Source organism: Ahaetulla prasina, chromosome 2 (assembly GCF_028640845.1).
Source record: "Ahaetulla prasina isolate Xishuangbanna chromosome 2, ASM2864084v1, whole genome shotgun sequence".
Classification (NCBI taxonomy): Eukaryota; Metazoa; Chordata; class Lepidosauria; order Squamata; family Colubridae; genus Ahaetulla; species Ahaetulla prasina.
In genome coordinates, this window is record NC_080540.1 from 173,798,309 (window position 1) to 173,824,219 (window position 25,911).

At 41.4% G+C, this 25,911-nt stretch overlaps 1 protein-coding gene across 1 annotated transcript; it reads left to right on the forward strand.

Moving 5' to 3' along the window:
• Positions 1 to 24,459, forward strand: LOC131191274 (metabotropic glutamate receptor 6-like). Its single transcript, XM_058169266.1, has 10 exons — positions 1 to 495; positions 3,236 to 3,452; positions 6,685 to 6,820; positions 8,117 to 8,271; positions 11,040 to 11,180; positions 13,225 to 13,425; positions 14,407 to 14,546; positions 15,817 to 16,752; positions 22,529 to 22,754; positions 24,404 to 24,459. Exons 1-10 carry the CDS (start codon positions 1 to 3, stop codon positions 24,457 to 24,459), a joined length of 2,703 nt encoding a protein of 900 aa, XP_058025249.1.
• Positions 24,460 to 25,911: the final 1,452 nt, after the last annotated feature.

The window sequence follows — 25,911 nt, forward strand, 5'->3', positions numbered from 1 at the left end:
ATGGAGTCTACTAACTTCCCTCTGTTTTGGTTCTGGTCACTGTGGGCCTTAGGATCTGGCCCAGGCCGGGTACATAGCCAAGCAGCCACCCAGCCACATTCAATCAAGATAGAAGGAGACATCACTCTCGGAGGCCTGTTCCCTGTGCATTCCCGTGGCCCAGCTGGAGTACCTTGTGGGGAGGTGAAGAAGGAAAAGGGGATCCATCGGATGGAAGCCATGCTTTACGCTCTGGATCAGATCAACAGTGACCCTGATCTGCTTCCCAACATAACTTTGGGGGCCCGTATCCTGGATACCTGCTCTCGTGACACCTATGCCTTGGAACAATCATTGACTTTTGTCCAGGCACTGATTCAGAAGGACACTTCCGATGTGCGCTGCTCCAATGGGGAGCCACCCATCATTGCCAAACCAGAGCGTGTGGTGGCTGTCATTGGGGCCTCCGCCAGCTCTGTCTCTATTATGGTGGCCAACGTCCTTCGCCTCTTTGCTGTAAGTAGAAGACAGGACTTTTGCATGACATCACTTGGGGGAAGGAGGTTGAACAGCAAAGAGGTGATAGCAGCTATACCTTCCTAGGGAACATGTGGATTCCTGTCTCAGGAGATGGTGTTTAAGATGGCGCCCCTCCTTAAAGGGTGCATTTGCAAAGTCAGTGCCTATTTGGGAGGATACTGCAGGACACTCATTTGTGGTTCTACAGGGGAAAAAATGAAGTGTAAAATTCAAAGCACAGAAAAAATATCTGTAGGAAAAATAAATATTTTCATCAACAAAAGCGGAAAGAGCTGGGTAAGCCGAGCCTGGAGAACAGAAAACACATGGAGGATATGATAGCATCATCAAGTACTAGAAAGGACCACATAGAATAGTATTTCTCCATTGTGGAAACATCCAGATGGGTTGGATGCAGAGGTGGGTGTCAGCAAGTTCTGACCAGTTCTGGAGAACCGGTAGCAGAAATTTTGAGTAGTTCGGAGAACCAGTAGTAAAAATTCTGACTGGCCCCGCCCCCATCTATTCTCTGTCTCCCAAGTTCCATCTGATTGGGAGGAAATGGGGATTTTGCAGTAACCTTCCCCTGGATTGGGGAGGGAATGGAGATTTTACAGTATCCTTCCCCTGGAGTGGGGTGGGATTGGAGATTTTACAATATCCTTCCCATGCCATGCCCACCAAGCCATATCCCCAGAACCGGTAGTAAAAAAATTTGAAACCCACCAATGGTTGGATGTTGTGACTTCCAAAATTCCCCAGTCAGCATAACCACTTCTGAAAATTCTGGATCTACACAAGACAGATTCCATTGGAATTATAGAGGCAAAAAAACCCCGCCTCCCTAAGAACAGCTCAGCAGTAAAGACAGCTACCCAAAGACCTGCTGGTTTCCCTTTGAGTTCAAACAGAAGCTATGAGTTCTGTTTGATGAGTTCATACAGAAGCTAAATAGCCATCTATATCTGGGATGTTTTAATTTGGATTCCTGCAGGGAGCAAAGAGTTAACCCAGTCAATTCAAAGAATTCTTCCAAACTCAGAAGGGCAACAACTTTATAACTAACAAGAAGTTTATTAAAATGATTTTAATAGCTAGCAATTGCTAACTATTAGCAATATTTGACGCCAACTTTTTTAAATGATTGGATAGCGTCTACTATTCATTTACATTCTAATTTGGTATGATGCATTTAAAAAAGCGTCCTGAGCATAAGAGAAAGTCTTAGGAACCCAGCAACGGCCCAATAATTCATAGCATCCTAAACTACAGTGTGGTTTCATTTGAGCCCCATTGTTTGCAGCAAGGAAGCTCTGCACATACACAAAAGCTTCCAAAGGAGATAAAACCTTGAGGAACCTTCATGTGCAAGACTTTTCCCCACTGGGGAGCATCACATTGTATCCATAGAGACCTGATCTCTACTGAAGTTATGGAAGGGTAGGAGCTGCTCAAGCCAGCATATTGCTGAATAGAGCTACTGTTAAAGATTGTGCTCAAACCAGTTGGGCAGGAAGAACGTCATCTTTTCTTGTGCTCTTGTGCACTTTTTAAATGCATCCTGCTGACACTGAGGCTAACTCTGATGTCCCCACCAAATGAGGTAAGGGAATGTTTACCAGAGAAGGGGACATTTTTATTTATTTATTTATTTTATTTTATTTTATTTTGTCACAACAGTATATATAAGCATAAGCATGAAACAACTATACAACATATAAGTGTATATATAATAAAAGGAAACAATAGGACAGGAACGGTAGGCACTTTTGTGCACTTATGCACACCCCTTATAGTCCTTTTAGGAATAGGATGAGGTCAATGGTAGACAGTTTTTGGTTAAAGCTTTTGGGAGTTTGAGAAGAGACCACAGAGTCAGGTAGTGAGTTCCAAGCGTTAACAACTCTGTTACAAAAGTACATCCTGTACAGTACATCCTGGAATTATTTCTTTCTGGAGATATGTTGCATGCTATGACTATAGGCTAGCAAAGCTTTTTTTTAAAAAAAAATCTAATATTTTAAAAACGATAGTATTTTTCAATATTTTTCAGCCTTTAACATTTTGCGATTTCACTTTTGAATCCACTGCTTCCTTTTCCTATTGTGAAACTATATGTATGTGTTTTTCTTTCTTTCTTTTTTTTCTGTTAATGTAGAAAAATGTTTTGTCCAGTTTTGTTTTGTCTGTGTGATCATTATTTTTTTTGAAGTTTGTATTTTAACTTTTTGAAATAAAATAAAATCTAAGCAACAGAGGGGGAAAAAGAAAGAAAAAGAAAATAAGACATTGTGAAAATGGATCTAAGATTTTTATACAGGACAAATTTTGTCACACAGTTATGGTAATTATTACTTTGTGTTTGTAGCTATTAATGGGAGCCATACTATATGCCATAAATCAGTCGACAAAGAAGCTTAAGCCCATATCAGTCATTACTCCCCATCTCTTAAGAGCATTTTTGCTTTGTAACAAAAAAGCTACCATTTAGCCTTAATGTTGTGTCAGTACTGGGAGGATTCGATAAAACACAATGGATTAAAATAAAAATAGGGAGGAGGACAAGATGTGAGCTCGGTGAGCCTTTGATGGTGCAGTACAGAAATATTTTTACAAATGAAATAGGACTACATGGATAAGGAAGGGCTGGAGAGGAAGATCTCTGGCATAACTCAAGGATGGAGGCTAAGGATAACACACACCACTTCTAACCCATGATTTTCTTCCACTTCTACAGATTCCCCAGATAAGCTACGCGTCCACAGCACCAGAGCTCAGTGACAATAACCGCTACGATTATTTCTCCCGCGTGGTGCCTCCTGACTCTTACCAAGCTCAAGCTATGGTAGACATTGTTAAAGCACTAGGCTGGAATTATGTCTCCACCTTGGCCTCTGAGGGCAACTATGGCGAGAGTGGGGTCGATGCCTTTGTGCAGATCTCCCGGGAAGCCGGTAAGAGGTGCTGTACAATGTCTGAAGCTGATGGATGGGGATCAGTAAAGCTGGAAAAAACAGCCCATGATCTTCTCAGACACATGAAAGCTGCTTGCGGTTGTTCCATATGCAGGGAAAGGCACTCTGCATGGGATCGGAGATTGGCTCTTATTTTTGCAGCCTGCAAAGGCTATGGAAAAAAAAAAGTCCCACACCTGAATCCTAGGCCAGGTCCTCACTGAAACAAATGAGCCTTTGATTCTGGAGTCGCTCTGCTCTGGATTGCTGCCAATGGAGGAGGCGAGGGTATAGAGGGACATGGCATGAGATTATGGCAGCTCAACAGAGCAAATCTCATGCAACATAAACCTTTTCTTCTATATCTATTGTTCAATAGCTGGGTCACCCTCATCACATTTTAACCTAAAGTAAAACGGAGCTGGGGATTTGGGGTGCAGTATGTCTTCTGCTATCTTAGCCTCAAGGTCATTACATGACTCAAAAATATGGTTATCAGACGAGTTATGGAAATATGGGCAGTTGAGTTTGGTTACCATGGGCTGAGATTTTGTATTTGTGTGAACCTGACAAGTCTGTAAGATTTTGCTTTTTTCAACTTGTGACTGATCTCTACTGACTGATATCAGTAACAACCCACTTCTGTATTGTTACCAAAATATCTACAAGGACATACAATATTAGTCATAAAGAGTCAAGGTTAATTCAAAAAAGATTCTATCTTTACCTCTTACATACACAAGTCACTAATTTCTGTGAATTCCTCCTTTTCCCAAATTATTTTTAGGAATAAACTAGTGGTTTTCACACTTTCTGTTGGCAGCAAGTACTTTGTAGGCTTATTTGGTTTCCAGGATCCTTTCCCTCCCTCCCCCACAGTGAGCATATAGAAGATTTCAAAGATAAAAGCAAATACAGTAGGACCTTGGTACTCAACTGCTTTGAAACTCATCAAATTTGGTACTCAACATGTTTTGACGTGAATATTTTGCCCTGGTACTCATTGTTTGTTTGGTACTCAACTCACAAGGGAGAATCTGTCAGTGTTGGCTTCCTTGTGACTTGCTACATTATTCCTTATGGGAAAAATTTGTTTGGTACTCATAATTTTTGATACTCACCACGCTTCCCAGAACCAATTAACGATGAGTACCAAAGTACCACTGTACAGCCTTCATGCGTCAGGTCTGTAATTTCCAAATTCCTAGCCAGCAAGGCTGTGCTGCAAGAGTACTCAGGAAATAGTAGTATAGTAGTCATTCATGGGTAGCTTTCTCTTTGGTAATATATGCACTCTGAAATTCATGAGGTATGTACTCATATATCTTTCAGCTGCCTATTGAAGATATATCTTTTCACCCAGGCATTCCCTATATGAATGTTGTCCCAAAGATGAGGGGTGTTGAAAAGAGCTTTATAGTAAGCAACCAAAACTGGAACTGAGGAAGAATTTCCTGACTGTGAGAGCTAAGCAATGGAGCAGCTCGCCTCCTGGAGCTGTTAATGCTCCCTCATTGAACATTTTCAAGAAAAGACAGGACAGCCATTTCTCCAAAATAGCATGAGATTCATCTGCCCTGCCTGGCTGCAAGTGTCTTTCAGTGATGGCAGGTTGGAGAGAGTATTAATCCTCTTCCAATCAACACCTTCCTCACTTTAAATCCCTCCCTCTCCTCCCAGAACCGTCGCTGTATCTCTGAATTAAGACAAGCATGGGGGATATGTCAGACCCCAATTGGAATACTGTGTCCAGTTCTAGAGACCTCACTTTAAAAAATATATTGATAAGATTGAGCAAGTTCAGAAATAGGCAATCAAAATGGTGCATTGGAGAAATGGCATATGTACAACCTGGAAGACAGAAGGAAATTGGAGGACATGACTGAAAACTTTAAATATATTAAAGATGTGAATAAGGTTCTAGAAGGCAGTATTTTCAATATGAAGCAAAAATCAAGAACACAGAACACTGTAGAATAGAATAAGAGAGTTGGAAGAGACCTTGGAGGTTTTCAAGTCCAACCCCCTGCTTAGGCAGGAAACTTATACCATTCCAGACAAATAGTTGTCTAATCTCTTCTTAAAAACTTCTGGTGTTGGAGCATTTACAACTTCTGGAGGCAAGTCGTTCCACTGATTAATTGTTCTGTCAGGAAATTTCTCCTTAGTTCTAAGTTGCTTCTCTCCTTGATTAGGTTCCACTCATTGCTTCTTGTCCTGCCCTCAAGTGCTTTGGAGAATAGATTGACCCCTTCTTCTTTGTGGCAGCCCCTGAGATAATGGAACACTGCTATCATGTCACCCCTAGTCCTTCTTTTCATTAAACTACTTACCCAGTTCCAGCAACCATTCTTTATATGTTTTAGCCATGATAGGGCATAACCACAAACTGACAGGAGGGAAGTTCAAAAGTAATATTACAAAGCATTACTTCACAGAAAGAGTAGTAGAACTTTTGAACCAACTTCCAGCAGAGGTAGTAGGTCAATTATCGGTTGCTGAATTTAAACATGCTTGGGATAAACACATGTCCAAATAATAAATAATAATAATTAAAAAGAAAACAAAAATAATAAGAAAAATAATCAAAGGGCAGATTCAATGGACCACTAGGCCTTTTTCTGTAGTCAGTTTTCTCTGTTTCTATATATGGCGCATCTAATGTAGTTTTGACCAGGGGTCTCTAACCGTGACAACTTTAAGACTTGTGGACTCCTGTTCTCAGAATTCCTCAGCCAGCAAAGCTCACTTTAAAGTGAGGAATTCTGAGAGCTGAAGTCCACAAGTCTTAAAGTTGCCACAGTTGGAGACCCCTGGTTTAGATCACGAGAAGTTCTGAAAAGCTTCTAGTGAATATGAAGCTTTCTTGAACTCATTTTAGGAACCAGAATAACTTTGGGCTGTGCGCAGGAATATGAAACAACAGCAAAGTATCAGGCCAGAAGGACTGAGAGGTAGTTCAGAATAATCTTCTTTGGGACTAAAGTACAGAATAGGAACACAAGAAAGTCATCTGATTCCAGATCAGATGACTTGCCAATGTAGACCAGGTTTCTTTGTTACTCAAAGCAACAGTCAGCCTTCGGGATGTCAGGCACCATGAGACTTCACCATGACCTGCAACCAACTTCTCTTTAAATAAAAGATGTTGCACCTTCTGTGTATAAGGCAGATGCTCAACCACTAAGCCAAGTTTTCCCAATCGTTTCCTAAAGCTTTTTCTACCTGGCAGGTGGAGTGTGCATTGCCCAGTCCATCAAGATCCCACGAGAACCCAAGCCAGGAGAGTTTAACAAAATGATCAAGAGACTGATGGAGACCCCCAATGCCCGCGGCATCATCATTTTTGCCAATGAGGACGACATCAAGTAAATGCACCGTCTGCTTTTTTCCCCTTTCTTTTGTACATTTGTGTTCTGCCTTCCTCCATAGAGTTCCTCTGTTTCATCCTGACAACACCTAGTACAGTGGGTTAATCTGGTCCAAAATTATCAAGGGAACAGGATGGCTAAATCTGAGGGGGTTTTTCAGCTTAGTATGATATGCAAATGGAAACTATTCAGGGAATGATTACATTAAATTACATTGAAAGTATGGCGTGTTTTTAGCTTGCCTAGTTCAACTGATGTGCAAGTATGTGGTTTGTTTCTGGTTCCTAGTTAGATCTGGTTGGTCCAATCTCTTATCAATCCAGAGGGTTACACAATAGGAGCAGTAAAAAGGAATAAACTCGAACCAAGAATTGACTAAACTGTGATTAATTCATTCATGAGTTTTACGCTAGATCAAAAAATTATGATCAAAACATATCATGCAGGGAGTAGGCAATTTCAAATCCACATTTGGCCTGCCAGCTCCTATTTTCTAGCTCCCAGATCACAGCAGATCATCCTGCTGAAATCTGTCAACAAAATCACTCATTTGCAGTTGCATAATTTTCAGCAACTTTTCATAAAATATTAGATGTCTTTAACCTCTAATGTTAAAGGAATAACCTTTAATGTATTCCCACAACCCTCTACACACCACCATCTCCCAATGTCTTTCCATCGTTAGAGATCTCGTTTCCCCAGTAAATGTATATGCTTATGTAAATTGTAAATGTATATGTATGTAAATGTATATGTAAATTGCTGCCCACCTCCCAAGTTAGGAAAAAAAGGTGTCTATTCCTGGCTCAGTACAGCATGTAATAGTATTTAGTCCTAGCCTAGCATTAATTACATGGTGGCTTATAGCTGCAGTTCTGAATTCACTAGTTACATTTTCCCTGTGGTTGAGGTGCAGCAGTCTCCACTCCGTCTTGAGTTGGCAGAAAACTATTTCAGTGTGAAATTTGTGGTCTCCACTGAAAACCCCCTACTCTGCCTTTAGTGTTTTGGTTCCCAGTCACTGTTAGTCCCTTGACTTTTCTATGTAATGTGAGACAGAGCTAACAGATCATACAGATCTTGAGGCCTTCCTGACACCAGCTGAATAAGGAGCAAAACGCTGGTATGGCCAAAGTAGATTCAAGTTTATCTCACGCAAGAGCTGGGGATAAGATGTCCATGCAACACTGGGTCATTGGGACTCAGCAAAAATAGGTGATTGACAAGGCATGTTTTATCATGCTTAAGGGGTTACTTGTGAACACCTCTCGTTTTTCCATTGCATCTCTGCAGACGAGTGCTGGAAGCTGCCCGCTTCGCCAATCTGACAGGGCAGTTCCTCTGGGTAGGTTCGGACAGCTGGGGCTCCAAGATCTCCCCCATTCTGATGCAAGAGGAAGTGGCTGAAGGAGCAGTGACCATCTTACCCAAAAGAGCCTCGATTGAAGGTAACAAAAGCTTAAACGGAGCAGAGGATAGCAACAGCGTTTGGTTTGGGAGAGCGGAGAGAAACACAAACTGGCTGAGGTCACATGACACAGCTGGTCCACTCCGCCATAACTCCAAGATTCACTTTTCTTCCTGAGACTTAGTAGAAAATAATCAGCATTGCCCTGGGAAAACTGTTGGCAGATATCCCCCAGAATGAATGTCACTTCTGCATTTGTTATTTTTCCTGAAAAGACAGGGTTGTTTTTTCTACCTACCTTCATCTTTTTTTGTCTGTTTCATTAACTCCACACTATTGAATGGATAAAGAGTAAAATAATGGTGGGGGAGCAGTGGTGAAATCTGAACCGGTTTGCTACTGGTTCGTTGGCTGTGCATGCGCACTGCGCGCCAAGCATGCACTGTTTGCACATGCACAGTGCGCACCAAATGCATCAGAAGGAGGCTTGGGAAGGTAAGTAGAACAGCGAGGTGGGAATCAGTTGTGCTGGACAATTTAGCTTCGCTAGAAAGCAGAATTTTCTGCTTTCTAGCAAAGCTAAACCGTGTGGCACAGCTGATCATCAGAAATACCAATTCAGAGGAACTGGTAGCTTTTTTTTTTACTATCAGTTCGCCTGAACCGGTAGTTTTTATTACTGCCACTTCTCACGAACCAGAACGAACCGGTAGCATTTCACCCCGGGGGAGAAGGAACTTCTATTAACATTCATTTTGCAGGGCATCTATATTGACCACTAAAGCAGGGGTCTCCAACCTTGAGAACTTTAAGCCTGGCGGACTTCAACTCTCAGAATTCCCCAGCCAGCAAAGAATTCTGGGAGTTGAAGTCTTTCAGGCTTAAAGTTGCCACGGTTGAAGACCCCTGCTCTATACTTCCGCCATACGTCATTACCCAAACTTAACAATACACCGTCCAGCATTGTCGCCTTTTCCTATCCGTGGCTGTGAGTTGCGTCCCCGCCCAATCCAGTCGATAGGCGCTGCCGCGGAACTTTGTGACGACTCAGATGACAACGGCAAAAAACGACAGCAGTCCACGTAGATCGTTAACCCCTCGTCAGCAAGTGGCCAAATTAGATGCCTCTGAGAGGTTTGAATGGCATTCATCTCCTCTGCCGCACCCCCCTCCCCCGATACAGATGGTATCAGACCTGGTTTGCAAAACCCGGATTTCCTCTGAATAATCTGCTTTCCACACTTTTTGTGGGTGACCATTTGATTGATTGCCACCTAGATTGGACAACCCAAATTTCCTGGTGTTCCCCTCTCACGCCACTGGGGGTTACATTATGACAACATACCCGAGTGAGACCATGACGTCAAAGGGAATACCTCTCTATTGGGATGCTTGGGTATTCTGTGACAGCAATACCCGATTACCGTTTCCCTGGCTTCGGCTTTATTTTATTTTATTTTTATTTATTTATTTGGATTTGTCAAAACAAAAATGAGAACAAGAATAAAAATACAATGATAAACACCCCCCAGCTATTGACCACTCAAGTTATGATGTAAGCTCCACGGAAGTCAATTTGGGACTGAAATTGAACATTTGTAGCTGAAGCAACTGAATCAGGGGGAGCATTCCAGACTTTGACAACTCTATTACAGGAATCGTATTTTTTTTACAGTCCAGTTTAGAACGATTTACATTGAAAGCGTTTAAAGCGGTTGTTAGTGTGCGTCTTATTTCGTTGTTCGGGCCGCTTATTTCCCTCTGAGTCGGAAGCTTGTGTGTGTCTGTATTTTAAAAGACCCCTGATTGTCATTGTCCCCGCCCTTTGTTCTAGCTTCCAAAGCGGGGTCTCCAGCCTTGGCAACTTTAAGCCTGGCGGACTTCAACTCCCAGATTTCCCCAGCCAGCTTTGCTGGCTGGGGAAATCTGGGAGTTGAAGTCCGCCAGGCTTAAAGTTGCCAAGGTTGGGGACCCCTGTTCTATAACTCCCAGCTGGTTCAGTTTAACAAGGACACCTATGTCCCAGTTGCATATGCCAAGCCAACAAAATAAATATTTGGAAAATGTATCCTTAAGTAATCATGTTGCCTATTCCCTTCATTTCCTATTGAGCACAACTGCTTATGAATTCATTTTAAAAAGGCATTTCATTCTTAAGCACTCTTCTCTAAGAGCCTGGGTTGTGAATGCGGGAGGGTGTTAAAACGCATTATTGGCAACTAATCCATTTTAAGGTGACAGAGAAGCCATGATTCAATAGACATAAAGCAACTCCTCAGAGCTGGGAAGACCAATGAGTAAGAAGAGGCACGTCTCTCTTCCGTTCTGCCCCAGACAGATACTTGTGCTTAGGGATTTCAATCTGCTAATGACTGACACTCAAAAGACTTTGTTAATGTCTCTAAAATAAAAGGATAAATTATAGTGAAAAAATGTAACTGAGAATAGCGCTCTCTCAAGGGAATGAATTCTGAAAGATAACGTTTGTCTGGCGGGAGTGAGTAATGTTGTATTCTACTGAAGTTTCTACTTAATAGATTAAAAACCACCATCTGTATAGCCAAGTACTCGATGCTGACACGCATTTACACACATCTGGCATGAGAATGAACCGGCACAGCCTACTCCTTTGCTCTTAAAAGTGATCCACCCTGAAAAGCCAAGAAGGAAAACTTTTTCCACATGGAGATAACTGCTAAAATTGAGGAATTAAATGGCTGATCATGATTCAACTGTCTCAAAAAAAAGTTGATGGTTCTTTGGGGGGAAAAAAAAGCCTGCAAAGTCATGACCTCGTTCTCTTTCCAGGTTTTGACCAATACTTCACTACCCGTTCCTTGGAGAACAATCGGCGCAACATCTGGTTTGCTGAATTCTGGGAGGAAGACTTCAGATGTAAACTAACTCGCCCAGGGTTCCAATATGATGAAGGGAACCGCAAATGTACTGGTAGGGCTACTCCTGATGTGTGGAGCTAGGGAGGGAGGGAGGAGTAAAGCAAGGAGAGTTAATACAGAGAATAACTGCTCCAATGAATGACTCCGCAATTGCATCCCAATCCCTGTTTTTGAGGTGATTGTGGTAGAAAATATCATAGAGCTTCAAGGCCTAGACTGTTGTTCACCTCCACAGGGAATAGAGATTAGACTTCAAGTGTCTCTCTCTCTCTCCCCACTCCCCACCAATGACAGAAAGAAAGCAAGGAGTCCTGATTTCTTCTTCGGTGCCTGAAGAAATCGGGCATTTCCTGGAAAATGTCCAATTCAGTCTCCTTTTCTATGCTTTTTTTCGCATGGAGATGGGCTGAAGAAGGTATTCAGCAGTCATTATGCGAACATCCAGCTTAGCTTTGGTCAACAGGAATGGGACAGTGAGTTAAAATTCAGGATTGCCCTGCCTTGATTTTCCTTAGTACAGGTAGTCCTCGACTTATGACAACAATTGAGCCCAAAATTTTTGTTGCTAAGCAAAATAGTTGTTCTGTGAGTTTTGCCCCACTTTTTGATCTTGCTTGCTACAGTTGTTAAGAGAAACACAGCAGGTATATCAGTTAGTAACACAGGTATTAAGTGAATTGGGCTTCCTCATTGAATTTTCTTGTCAGAAAGTCACAAAAAGGGATCACATGACCTTGGGACACTGCAACCGTCATAAGTAGGAGTCAGTTGCCAAGCGTCCAAATTTCGATCACATGACCATGAGGATGCTGCAATGGTCATAGGTGTGAAAATCAGTCAATGTCACTTTTTTCAGTGCAGTTGTAACTTTGAACAGTCACTAAATGAATTGTTGTTATTCGAGGACTACCTGTATAAAAGAAGAGAAAGAGAGAGAATCTCTGTCACTTTTTCAAGATTCAGGTCAACCCTTTGAAATAGAACAGGTCAGGAAAATAAACATCACCAGAACTACTGGAACTCTGTTATTACAATATAAGATATGATAATAGAACATTGAAAGCCTAACAGATTTTTCTTTCTTCCCTTTTATACCAAAGAGAATCAGGATAAGGCAATCTTGAGTTTTTTCCTCACCCCACTCGTATCTATCTGACTCAAACAGATGTTGAAATAAGAACTGTTGAACCCCTTTTTAAGCCGATCTCCATAAACTTCCATACTGGTTGTGCTTCAGTGTTTTAGCCTCGTACTTTTCAATTTGTTTTATCTCTTTAACATGGGAGGATATTGACAGTGGTGCCCTAAAATCAGCCATCTAGCCTAATTTCTTATTCTGGGCTGGGTCTACATTCATTTGCATAATATAAAGAATAGAAAACTTGACTATCATGATAAGTTATGTTCTACTTCAGAATGGAGAAATGCACAGAATGTTTTGCTTGTAGTGAAATGAAATAGCATTAAACTCCCCCCCTCCTTCTAAGTAGCATTGTTAATACATCTGAGAACAGGAGATGCAATATAATTTATGAAAGGAAATTACTATGTTGCCCAGATATGAATCATTATTTGGGTAGCTATTTTTCTGGGAAAACAAAAATCGGCATGTTCGAGATAAGGTATAGAATGGCTCTGATGAGGCAGGTAACCGAATTATCACAGCCAGCAAAAAAAAAAAAACTTCTTAAAGGCCTGGGAAATTAAAAAAAGAATCTTGCATCTCAAGAAGAAAAAAAGCAGAGCAAGAGATAGCTGACTCTCTTGCTCTGGGAAAGAAATAACAATAGCACTTAGACTTATATATTGCTTCATAGTGCTTTATATCCCTCTCTAAATGGCTTACAGAGTCAGCATATTGCCCCCAACAATCTGGGTCCTCATTTTACCAACCTTGGAAGGATGGAAGGCTGAGTCAACTTCGGCCTGTCAGAATCAAACTCCAGACTGTGAGCAGAGTTGGCCTGCAACACTGCATTCTAACCACTGCGCCACCACGGCTGAATTCTGGAAGGAATCAAAAGGAAAGCTTTCACAGCACCAGAGAGTATTTTAATATGAGTGGGTATTGACTTATTTTTCCCCCCATTCTTCAGGAGATGAACGAATTGGGCGAGAATCTACTTACGAGCAGGAGGGGAAGGTGCAGTTTGTGATTGACGCTGTCTATGCCATGGCCCATGCATTGCACAACATGCATATGGAGCTCTGTTCAGGCCAAATCGGAGTGTGTGACAAGATGGATCCCATTGACGGGCGGACTCTGCTGCACTACATTCTGGGGGTCAACTTCAATGGTGAGATTGACAGAGAACCCCCCTTTCAACCAAGACGCTGGATTTATTTATTTATTTATTTATTTATTAAATTTTTATACCGCCCTTCTCCCGAAGGACTCAGGGCGGTGTACAGCCAAAGATAAAACACAATACATATACAATTAAAACCAACAATTAAAACCTAGCAAATTACAAAAGGCTGATAATTAAAAGTTTAAATTTAAAATTATAAAAGAATTTTAAAAACCCAATAAAAACCCCAGTTTAAGATTAAAACTATTAAAACCATTATGCCAGTCCCGCTTGAATAAATAAATATGTTTTTAGCTCACGACGAAAGAACTCACGACGAAAGAAAGGTTGTATTGCTATGTGTCATGTGTGGCATTCTACATTTGAGCACATGGAGAACTGAGCAAAGTTTGAGAGCAAGGAAGGGCTGTGATCATGAATTGCCAGGCAAGTACAAGTTGGCAGGAAGGAGCAAGAAAACTTTCCCCAGATTCTACAGCTTGAGGTTATAAACAAGGAGAAGCTGCATGTTAAGAGGCAAAACACCGGCTCCAGGTCAGCATTTTTGTCATGCGCATTTTGCAGGCATGTCATATTCAATGTCCTATCTTTGCCAATATAGGACATGTCCATCTTCTAGAGAAACAGAGAGAGAGAAAAAACTCATCTGTGGTTTTCTCTATCCATCAGTGCTTGCAGCAGGAAACAGTCTTAAAAAAAGTTTCACAGGCTTAGACCCTAAGCCTCTTGTGTCTCACATCACAATAGCAAACCCAGGTTTTCACAACAGCAAACCAAACACCTCTGAGACCCTCCAAGTTGATGGCCTATCACATATGACCTTGGAGGCTGCCTACAACTCTTCTTCCCACTAGCCTCTCTTGGCCAATGTCCCTCAGCACAAAGTTGCCTCCTCCTCTTTTAGAGCATCTTAAAAGACGTCCGTAACCTTTAACCTTTAACTCTGTAACCTTTTCCTTCCTGCAGGCAGTGCTGGGACACCAGTAATGTTCAACGAAAATGGAGATGCTCCTGGGCGCTATGATATTTTCCAGTATCAGCTGACAAATACTACGGCCCCAGGATACAAGGCCATTGGCCAGTGGACAGAATACCTTCGACTGAATGTGAGTGACGTAGCATAGAATCAATCAATCATCATCATCTTTAAATGCAAAGGCTCCCTATGAATCCCCAAGGTTGCTGGTAGAACTATCCCAAAGGCGCTTTTTTCAAGAGTCAACTGGACTTTCTTTGAAGAAGAGCTGAAGAAGCTTCTTGGATGACAAGCAAAACATCTTCAAAGAATAACTAGAAAGTCCAGTAGACTCTTGAAAAAAGCACCTTTGGAGCAAACTTGACCTGGATGACTGAGAATCTCCATAGACATTTAACTGGAAGAACTATATTTTCAGAGCCTTACAAAAGGCTAACAGGGATGAAGTTAACCTCATCTCAGCGGTGGATGATATTCCAGAAGTAGGAGCCACAGCAGAAAACCAGGCACATGGTTTGGGTCCCATCAGATGAAGCTCTGTAGCAGATGGAACCGTAACATGACCTTCGTGATGGATCTGAATGGTGAATGGGACATATTATGTTGAATGGGACATTGTTGTACATTATTTTAAGGTACCAAATTGTGATAGCAAATTGGGAAAAATGCCAAAGAAACAAAAACATATTTTATTTCTATTAAAAGAGCCCATTTCAATATGTTTTCTCTATTAGAAGCTTCTCCAAGGATAGATCAACATATCACCCAAATGTCACCCTAATTCAAAAGAAATCATCTCAGCCTTTAATTCCAGTGTTCAATTCAACCTGTACCTCCACTTCTCTGAATTTATTCTTTTCAGACCACAAAATTAGACCATTTTCATTGTACTCTTTTATGTCCTTTCCCTTGCCTTAGGTTTTCAAATGCACAGCATATTTATTCTTCTTTCATTTCATTTATTAATCCATGCTTTTCCCTTCTTAATCTTCTTGTATTCCAGCTGGCAATTTTCCATGTGACATCTATGTCACCAAATGGCTCTGTAAATATTCTCTTCGCTGCCGATCATGGCTTTGGTCATTCAAAGCTTTCACATAACACTATTCAGTAAGCTAGAGAAGTTCTAGACAGGTTGTCTACCCTCGTGGTTCCACATGCTGTGTTCCTGGTAATGGTGAGGATGGTACTAGTGAGTTTTGACCAGTTTTGTCACTAGACAGTCAAACCCCTGTTTACCCCAATCATGTTCATGGTAAGTTAATCAAGAGACTGCCTTACAAGTACATTGCTGTCATATCCCATCAACTAAGAAAAACCTGCAGAGTATTGAAACACAGGTGTGATTCCCTGAGATAAATGGCAGTCACTGTTCTTTGGTTTCTCTGATTCTCTCACAGATTGAGGACATGCAGTGGTCAGGTGGACAGAAGGAGATCCCCACCTCAGTATGCAGCCTCCCCTGTAACCCAGGAGAGAGGAAGAAGATGGTGAAAGGTGTTCCTTGCTGCTGGCACTGTGAACTATGTGATGGCTACCAGTACCAACTGGATGAGTTCAACTGTGAAATGTGTCCCTTTGATATGCGGCCCAATCTCAATCGTACAGCCTGCCGCCCAACACCCATTGTCAAGCTGGAGTGGAGCTCCTCTTGGGCCATTCTGCCCATCTTCCTGGCCATTCTGGGTATCCTTGGCACTGTCTTCATCGTTATCACTTTCATCCGTTTCAACGACACCCCCATTGTCCGAGCCTCCGGTCGTGAGCTGAGCTATGTCCTGCTCACTGGGATTTTCCTCATCTATACCATCACTTTTCTGATGATTGCTGAACCAGGTGTTACCATCTGTGCCTTCCGGCGCCTCTTTCTTGGCTTGGGCATGGCCATCAGCTATTCAGCATTGCTGACCAAAACCAACCGCATCTATCGCATCTTTGAACAAGGCAAGAAGTCAGTGACTCCACCCAAATTCATCAGCCCCACCTCCCAACTGGTAATCACCTTCAGCCTCACATCTGTGCAAGTTGTGGCTGTGGTCATCTGGCTGGGGGTACAGCCACCCCATAGCATCATTGACTATGAAGAACAACATACACCCAACCCAGAATTCGCCCGGGGTGTCCTCAAATGTGACATGTCAGACCTCTCTATCATCTCCTGCCTCAGCTACAGTATTGTTTTGATGGTTACCTGCACCGTCTATGCCATCAAGGCCCGCGGCGTGCCCGAGACCTTCAATGAGGCTAAACCCATTGGCTTCACCATGTACACAACCTGCATCGTCTGGCTGGCCTTTGTGCCCATCTTCTTTGGCACAGCTCAGTCAGCGGAGAAGGTGGGAGTAATCAGGACAAGGAGTGGGATGGTACAAGAGACAACGGGATATAAGTACAAGTAGTCCTCGGCTTACAGCCATTTGTTTAGCCATCTAAACAAGTTACAACAGCACTGAAAAAGTGACTTATAACTAGTCCTCATCCCTACAATGGTTGGGTCACACATTGCCACAGTAAACTCAGTTTGAGACCAGAATGAGACCTAAGTAAGGCAGTCGTTACCGTACATGAGTTGTGCTCAGTTTTATGACCTTTTTCCAAAAGTTGTTAAGTGAATTGTGTGGGCATTAAGTGAATCCAGTTTCCCCCGTAGACTTTGCTTGTTGGAAGCTGGCTGGGAAGGCTCACAAATGGCAATCACAACCAGTGGTGTGATTTTTTTACTACCGGTTCTATGGGTGTGGCTTGATGGGCATGGCATGGCTTGTAGGCATGGCAGGGGAAGGATACTGTAAAATCTCCATTCCCTCCCCACTCCAGGGGAAGGTTACTGCAAAATCCCCATTTCCTCCCGATCAGCTGGGACTCAGGAGGCAGAGAATAGATGGGGGCGGGGCCAGTCAGAGGTGGTATTTACCAATTCTCTGAACTACTCAAAATTTCTGCTACCGGTTCTCCAGAACTGGTCAGAACCTGCTGAAACCCACCTCTGATTGCAACCACTATAAATACATGCTACTTGCCAAGCACTGAATTTTGATCATATGACTGTGAGGATGCTGCAACAGTTGTATGTTTGGGGACTGGCTGTAAGTTACTTTTTTTCACTGGAACTTGGAATGGTTGCTAAACAAATAATTGTAAGTCGAAGGCTACTCATTAAGCTATGATGTCACTGTAACAGGCTAAGGACGAAGTCAGACCTGTTCTGTTTTTTCATTCTGTCTGTTTAGGGAATGTTAAGGAGCTGAATTAGGTGCTTGCAGGAGCTTATGGCACCCTTTTCAAATCATTAAACCCATTCCCCAAAGGGGAAAAATCATCCAGGTTTTGAGGGGTGTTTGCAGTTCACAGGAATGCTGGATGTGCCTTGAACTTCTGCAAGGCTTAAGAAATCTGTTTTGCTTCTTAGCTTTTTCTCAGATTGCAAGAAGAGAGTCATGGGGTTGTAAAAAAGCTATATTAAACCAGCCATGTTCTAACTACAAGACATTTTACACATTATAAAAATAAGCCTAGGGGATTCCTCATCTGTTTTATGTTTTAGTGACGTTTACATGTTCACTTTCTTCTGGAAACTCAAGACAACAAAATAGAGATTCCCTAATTTTTATCCTCTCAAAAATAACTAGATAAGGTTGATTGATTGAAAAAAAGAAAGAAAGAAACAATTGGCCCCAAAATCTCCCAATGAACTCGAGCAGGGATTTATTTCCAGGATGCAATTTTAACTTCCCACACTCATCCACCCTGCCTGTCCCCTCCCAGGAGTCTCCACGTGGCCCGTTTTGGATGCCAGGTAAGGGCAGGGCACGCACGAAAGCTCTGGATGGGCAAAAAAACGGGCCTACCAGAAATCCAGAAACGGGCCTGTTTCTGGCCTCCAGTGGGCCTCCAGTGCCAGAGGGAGGCTGTTTTCACCCTCCTGGAAGCTCCAGAAAAGCCTCTCGAGCCTGGGGAGGGCAAAAACATCCCCCCCACTGTGGTGCAGGAGGCCAAGCAGGCCACACCCCCATGGCCACGCCCACCCAGCAACTGGGCAGCAAGCCAGTTGCTGAAATTTTTCAATTCCACCCCTGATTTCAATCAAACACCCAGATAGAATTTGCTTCCCTCCACCCCTAAAATCTCAACCCTCACTGACCTTGGGATTATGGCTTCTATTTGTTCGTTTATATCTTACCTTTCTTATTTTTACGAAGAACTCAACATGGTGAACATATGAACAATGAACACTTTCATCCTCCCGTGTTCCCCACAATAACAACCTTATATGGTGGGTTGGACTGAAAGAGAGTGACTGGCCCAAAGTCACCCAGCTGCTTTTCATGCCTAGCTGAGCAGGGTGGGGATTCTTTATAGAATGGTCTGATTTATAGCTGCTGCAATTACATAGGTTTTGAGTAGTTTACACTGTGAGAGGAGAGCCGTGTTAATTTTTGACAGCAAAAAATCAGAATAACTGGTAGTAGATGCTGCTAGATTCCTCCTGGTTTTTCAACAGCTTACATTGAGCAAGAGCAAAAACAAAAGTATTCAATGTTTATGCATCCACGATAAGACTAAAACAACATGAATCAAATTATGAAAGCATAAAATAAAATGGAATAAAATCATCCTATCACTTGCTGTAAAAGTCCAACATATCTAGAAAATTTCAGATGGAGGAAGCCAGGCATTAAAAGTAGAACTCAAATTTGAAAGAGCCATGAGCTGTATGCCTTTTCTTGGTGTTCTGTGCTTTTTGTTTGTCTGTTTGTGTTTTTTTGGGTAATGTGACATACCTTTTTATATATGAGATTAAGATCACATGATATCATTGCATGACCTCCTAACTGAACATCAAGGAAAAGATTAAAAGCATGATAGCATGAGAAAGTCATGCCCTGGCTCAGGGATGAAATTCACTTCCCTTCGCTACCAGTTCACAAATGTGAGTGTGTGCGCCTCCGCCGTGCATGCGCAGACCCTTCTGTGCAAGCGCGGAGGGTAAAAAACGGGATGTGATGTCTGGATGGGTAGGCGGAGCCTCCCGCCATTGGTGCTATCAGTTCCCCCGAGCTGGATAGAACCGGTTGAATTTCACTCCTGCTCTGGCTCTGTTACAGGATCTGCTAACAGTTATATTTGCATTAAATTTAGTTTTACCCTCTTTTTTTATGGCTTGGCAAATCCTAATGATTTGGGTAGTTTATTTGCTCAGTGTTCCACAAACTTCAAAATTGGGTTAACACAATTACCAGGTGAAGCATTTTCTACCAATCCAACCTATAACAGCCTAAAAAATCATACTTCGCAAACCACTGTGACTGGTTCACCACATGACTAAATTAAAGCCACGGTATCAGGACTGAAAACTGTAGATGACTTCTAGATGGCAAATGAATGGTTAGAGCTTATTAATAATGCTTCATGCTGCCATTTGATAGTCTTCCGTTATTCTTTCCACCCAGATATTGGATCCCTGCAAAACTAAATGAAACATTATTGCTTAATAGAATGTGTGATTTCAGTGATTGTGTCTTATAAGACGTTATATTATCCAGAACAAAAAAGAGATAGAACAGCTCAATTTTCTCTTGTAACATTTATTTCTGTTATAAAAGAAAATATTTTATATTCTCTTTTAAATATATTTGTTTATGCATCACATTAAGCTGTAATGTGGTTTGGCCAACGTGACTTAGTGTGTGGTGAAAATCCTGCCACTGTCTTTATAAATCATGATTTAGCATGCTGTTTTAAATCATAATATTACTTACATAGTACTACTTGATTCACTGATGAAACAAATTATGGCTCATACTGGATGGAGTGCTTAATAAGGAGACTTAGACTCCAATCCATTCAACCAAGAGGCTGAAGAACATCTAGATGTTATCATAAACATCCATCACATTACATAGCAAATCACGAAGACATCCCACGCATTCCATGACAACATCATGCAAATGCCATGAATTATGTCATTGCCATCAGTCAAAAAACTCTCAGCTAACACTCATTCCATAATTCATCTCATTCTGCATGCAACTGATTTAAATTATGAAATTCATGCCATTTGCTCAATGGCACCCTTCCCAAATATCATGAATGCTACAATTGCTTGTAACATGCTACTTCTCTTTGTGTTTGTTCCTGTACAAATGGATCTCTGGGAGGGAGGAATTTTGAACTGGATTGTGGTTTAGGGCTGAAGGAAGGGAAAGATTTCTGTTTCCCTGTTGATCTGTGGCTTTGTCTGCTCACCCAACTGCTTTTCTTCTTACAAATGGGTGTGCTGGTGCTACAGCTTCTAAGTGGGCAATTTTTAAAGGGAGAATGGCCTTCCAGGAAAGAAGTAAACCTCCCTTCCTTTTGGGGCTGAAAATTATGTGTGGCAATATGCTGATGTTGTAAACCACTCAGAGAGTGCTTTACAGCAGGGGGTCTCCAACCTTGGCAACTTTAAGACTTGTGGACTTCAACTCCCAGAATTCCTCAGCCAGCAAAGCTGCTGTAAAGCACTGTGGAGTGGTAGATAAATCTAAGTGCTATTGCTATTCAACTCCTATTCATTTATTTTTTTAAAATGCCAAAGATTTGTTACATCCCTATGCAGAGTAAAGATTCCTTTCCCCTGAAGTCTTCCCAGGGGTTTATTTATTTATTATCCCACCTTTTATTTATTATCCCACCTTTATTATTTTTATAAATAACACAAGGTAGCAAAGATATAAGACTCCTTCCTCCTCTCATTTTCCCCACAACAACAATCCTATGAACGAAGAATCATAGGGCTGAGGTTGGTTGGGCTGAGAGAAAGCAACTGACCCAGTCACCCAGCTGGCTTTCATGCTTATGAAAGATCTAGAACTCACGATCTCCTAGTTTCCAAGCCAGCACCTGAAATTCTAGACCAAACTGCAAACCACGAGACCAAACACTAGATCATTTTTATAGCTATCCTGAGCTCTTCCCAAAAAAGGCTGGACACAGGAGTTTAAACAGGCACTCCAACCAAGGATTCCTTGCTCTCATTTAAATGTCATCATTCTTCTCAATTAATTCATCATGGAATGCTCAAAAGCTGTCTGTGTCTTTGCTACCTTACATCCATTAATAAAGGAAAGAGTACTTTTGTACTTAGAGCACCTGTGAGGTGCATCTTTGCACGATTAGCTCCTCCGGCCTGCTTCCTCCTTTCCAATAAATGCAGGAGCCACAATTTGAGGGATGACAGTTCTTGCTCATTCATAGTTTTAAAAGAAACTTTTGTGTGTTTGGGGGGGTGTAAAAGTAATATATGTCTTCTATTCCGTTCAGGAGGTAGCGGAAGGCAGCATCCATTAGCAACTTAGGCTTGAGGAATACTGAACTAAGTAGAAACTCCCTAGAAGGTGACACCAGGCAGACTGGGAAGTTGGTCCTATAAACCAGAAGTGGAGGAACAGATCTCTCCAGGTGTTATTGACACAGAACTCCCAGCATTCTTCACCATTGCTCTTGGAAGAGACAGAAATTCAGTTCAGAAAAACAATGGAAGGTCATTGGATGCTTACTTCTGATAAGCAAATCCATGAAAACCAAAAGACTTCAGTGTGTTGAGTGGGTATAGGAGTTTTAGAATTGCTATAGAAATAAGTGAGCATTTGTATGTCAGGTAAGTGATCAAATGACAAGGATTACAATAATTTTACTAAGGGTACTTACAAGCCTCTCATTTCTGAGCCAATGACAGCCCCTTTGGACAACTGTAAGACCACATAGGGTAGCTCTTCTTGGACTGCATCGTTTTAGATCTCTAGTTTTAACATTTAAAGTTGAACAATTTCATGTCACTTCTGACTCTTCATCACCCAATAAACCTAAAATGATGTCGGCCAGAATAGTTTATAGTTTGACGCCATGCCCATCTAGGAAGCTGATTTAGAGCTCTCGTTAGTTATTGGGAAATTATGTCAGAGAAAGGTAATGGGAAACTCTGTGTTTCATGCCAAGAAAACTCTGTAAGGCACTAGAAGTCAAATTTGACTCAGGAGTGACTTGACTTGAACTTACATGATCCTGGTGATTGCATGCCACAGTCCGGATCTTCTGGACTAAAATGCAGTCCTGTGTGTTTCTCCCTCCCAGATGTACATTCAGACAACAACCCTCACCATCTCCATGAGCCTGAGCGCCTTTGTTTCTCTCGGGATGCTCTATGTACCCAAAGTCTACGTCATCATCTTCCACCCAGAACAGAACGTGCAGAAACGCAAGCGCAGCTTCAAGGCAGCGGCCACAGCTGTCAATGCCTCCACGAGGCTCTCACAGAAAGGCGCTCAGAATGGTGAAAGCAAAGATGAGAAACCGGACAGTAAGTAACCCAAAAGTAGGTATCACTCTTATTTGCTCTTTGGTGACCCCACCTGACGTGCCTCCAGTTGACCTCTACTTGCCCTGTAAGTACCATTCCTTTCTTTCCTTCTGCTTCACCTATCAAGTATCATGCCTCCCCTTTCTCCCACCACCACAGTGCCTTGGAGAAATGAAATCTTAACAATTTGCATTCTAACCAATTACCTTGGTGAAACGAAATCTCAGTATTAGTGAGAGATACTCCTACAGGGTCCTTCAGCAAAGTACACAAAAGCTGCTGCTCATCAGTGGAAGATATTTTTTAAATGTTTTTTCCATTCCTTAGTTTAGCAATGTAAAAGGTACAATGTGGAGACCGCTTTTGGTCCCTCGGTATCTCTTCTAAACCCCCTCAGCAAATCTGGTCAAGAATGCTGACTCATTTTCTACATCTTAATGGTGTTTCAAATGGGTGCCTTAAGCGTCATTGGATGTTCAAAATAAAAGGTGGAAGAAAAAAATAGAAGAATGTATTCTCAGGGAAGGTGACAATTATCTAGCAAATACCAAAGAAAAGATAGATTTGCTCAGCCCATTTTGGCTTCATCAGGCAAAAGTCTACCCAGATCAGGTTTGATAGAAAGGTAGGACATTTGCTTGGGGCCACCCACCAGTTGTGTTTGTTAGTGATAGATGAGAGATTAGATAGATAGATAGATAGATAGATAGATAGATAGATAGATAGATAGATAGATAGATAGATAGATAGATAGATAGAAAGAATTTTAGTTACAGTTATGAAAACTAATAGAAACAAAACTCAGAAGAAAATTAAAAAGAGAGAGTAAAAATGCAAAGAAAGAAAAAAGTAAAAAGGAATCAGTGAAATAAAGAAAAAAATTCTCCAAGTTATGTTCATTCTATGATATTATGAAATAGATATTAATAAATACATACATACATACATAATACATACATACATACATAATGAGCAAGAAGACAAAGGCATCACAAATAGCTAAGACCAAGAACCATCACGGCCATGGTGTTTGAATGTTGACCACACAGTCAAAAGTCCCAGCTATAAAAATCAGATTTCCCAATCTGGTATCCTTCAAGTTGCTTGTAAATAATGGGAACTGAAGTCCAGTACCTTGAAAAGACATAAGCTTGAAGAAAGAGATTGTAAATTATTCCAAAGCCCCCAAGTGAACAGAAATATGTTGATGATAGGCACAAAAGTGAACAGAATTCATAATTCTATACAATTATGTTGGTTTCAGAGCTTCCAACTCCTCCCTCCCTCCTATACACATATACACAATCATGTTCAGAAATAGTAAAAAAAACAAAACAGGAATCATCCAAATGAGAAACTGTTTGTGGGGTTATACATCTAATTTTGATGATCACATGTGACCCAAAATACAGATAACAGATCGATGGGAGAGAAAGTGAGTGGAGCAGCACAGGGCTGTCCCTAGTTCACACAAAGCTGCGCAATCTTGGTTGTAGCAGGAGTCACACCCTTGCCAGGGCCATTGTGTACAAGCCTTGGTAGTTTGGCTGAATCTTTACTTCAGATAAGAATCGCCCCTCCCCCAAATTCCTTCCTCTCAAAGGAGGAGATGGCCCCCTCTGACTCTTCTTTTTGTATCCCCCCCACAGGTTTCCCTAAGGTGATGTACATCAGCTACACAGAACTGACCATGGTGCCCACATGACCGAAAGGGAGAAAGGGCTTAACTTGGGGGTGGGGTGGGAAAGTGAGGAGGGTTGGAAAGAGCAGGTGAGCTGGATGGGGAAAGCTTTTGGGGAATGGAGTTCATGTTAAGGGATTCATGGGTGGGCATGTTAGGAAATAAACCTGTATTTTTACACTACTTGTCTTTTATATATATATATATATTTAAAAATCCAGTTTCAATCTGCAGAATCTGAAAGCTCAGATGCATTCAAGACCCCAAAACCAGGATCTATGATGATAATCTTGCAGAACATTGGTCACTTAATAAACCATTTGTTACTAGGATAAACTATCGCTCTGTCAAATTACAGAAGTTTATTTCAGCAGTGGCTTCAGAGCAATTTATCCTGAAGGCCCAAATGCTGGAAGAAAAAACTCGCCCTCTTTTCCTGCTTTCTTATTGCAAAGATGAAAATAGGACTACAGATAGTGGCCTATTACACCTGCTAATAGTTATTTTAAGATTTATTTATAAGAGGAAAACAAAATATAGTTGGATCAAATCATTTAATCCTACCGTTTGATACCTGTGTCCAAGAAGATGTGGATTTGATTCTGTGCTATGACATTCTGTGAATGAATGAATGAATGAATGAATGAATCAATCAATCAATCAATCAATCAATCAATCAATCTGCAATCACAAAACAACAAACCAAAAGAAATGCTATAAAAGCACTGTTTTTTTGCTTCTTGGTTATTTTATTATATTTTAAATTTCACCTTTCTGATAAGAACCTTGACATAAAACATATTGTCCTTCCTCTCTGTGGGTGTTTAGGTTCATAACATTCTTTTATGGTAACGTAAGTTAACACAATGTGACTGAAATGATGGCTGAATAAAATTTCTCCAGACATTTCACAAAACATGATCATTTTAGTCTTGTTGTAGTCTGGAATAAACACTGGCCCCATCTTGGCTGATTTTGAAAAGTTAAGAAAAGTTGAAATAGTATGCTATACACCGTCTATATATACATGCTCTTTTTTTTGTACACTCACACACATAATGGTACATAAGAGAGAGAGAGGGAGGGAGGGTAGGTGGGAGAGAAGCGGGAGAGAGAGAGAGAATACAGTATGTACCAGTATATACCACACTTGGAATAATGTGTCTAGTTTTGATCACCACAATACGAAAAAGATGTTCAGTCTCTAGAAATAGTGCAGAGAAGAGCAACAAAAATGATTAGGGGATTGGAGGCTAAACCATACATTGGAATGTCTAGTCTAACAAAAAGAAGGACTAGGGCTGATACGATAGAAGTCTTCCAATAATTGAGGGACTGTCATAGAGAAGAGGGGGTCAACCTATTCTCCAAAACACCTGAAGACAGAACAAGAAGATATGGATGAAAGCTTAACAAGAGAAATCCAACCTAGAATTAAGAAGAAATTTCCTATCAGTGAAAACAATTAATCAGTGG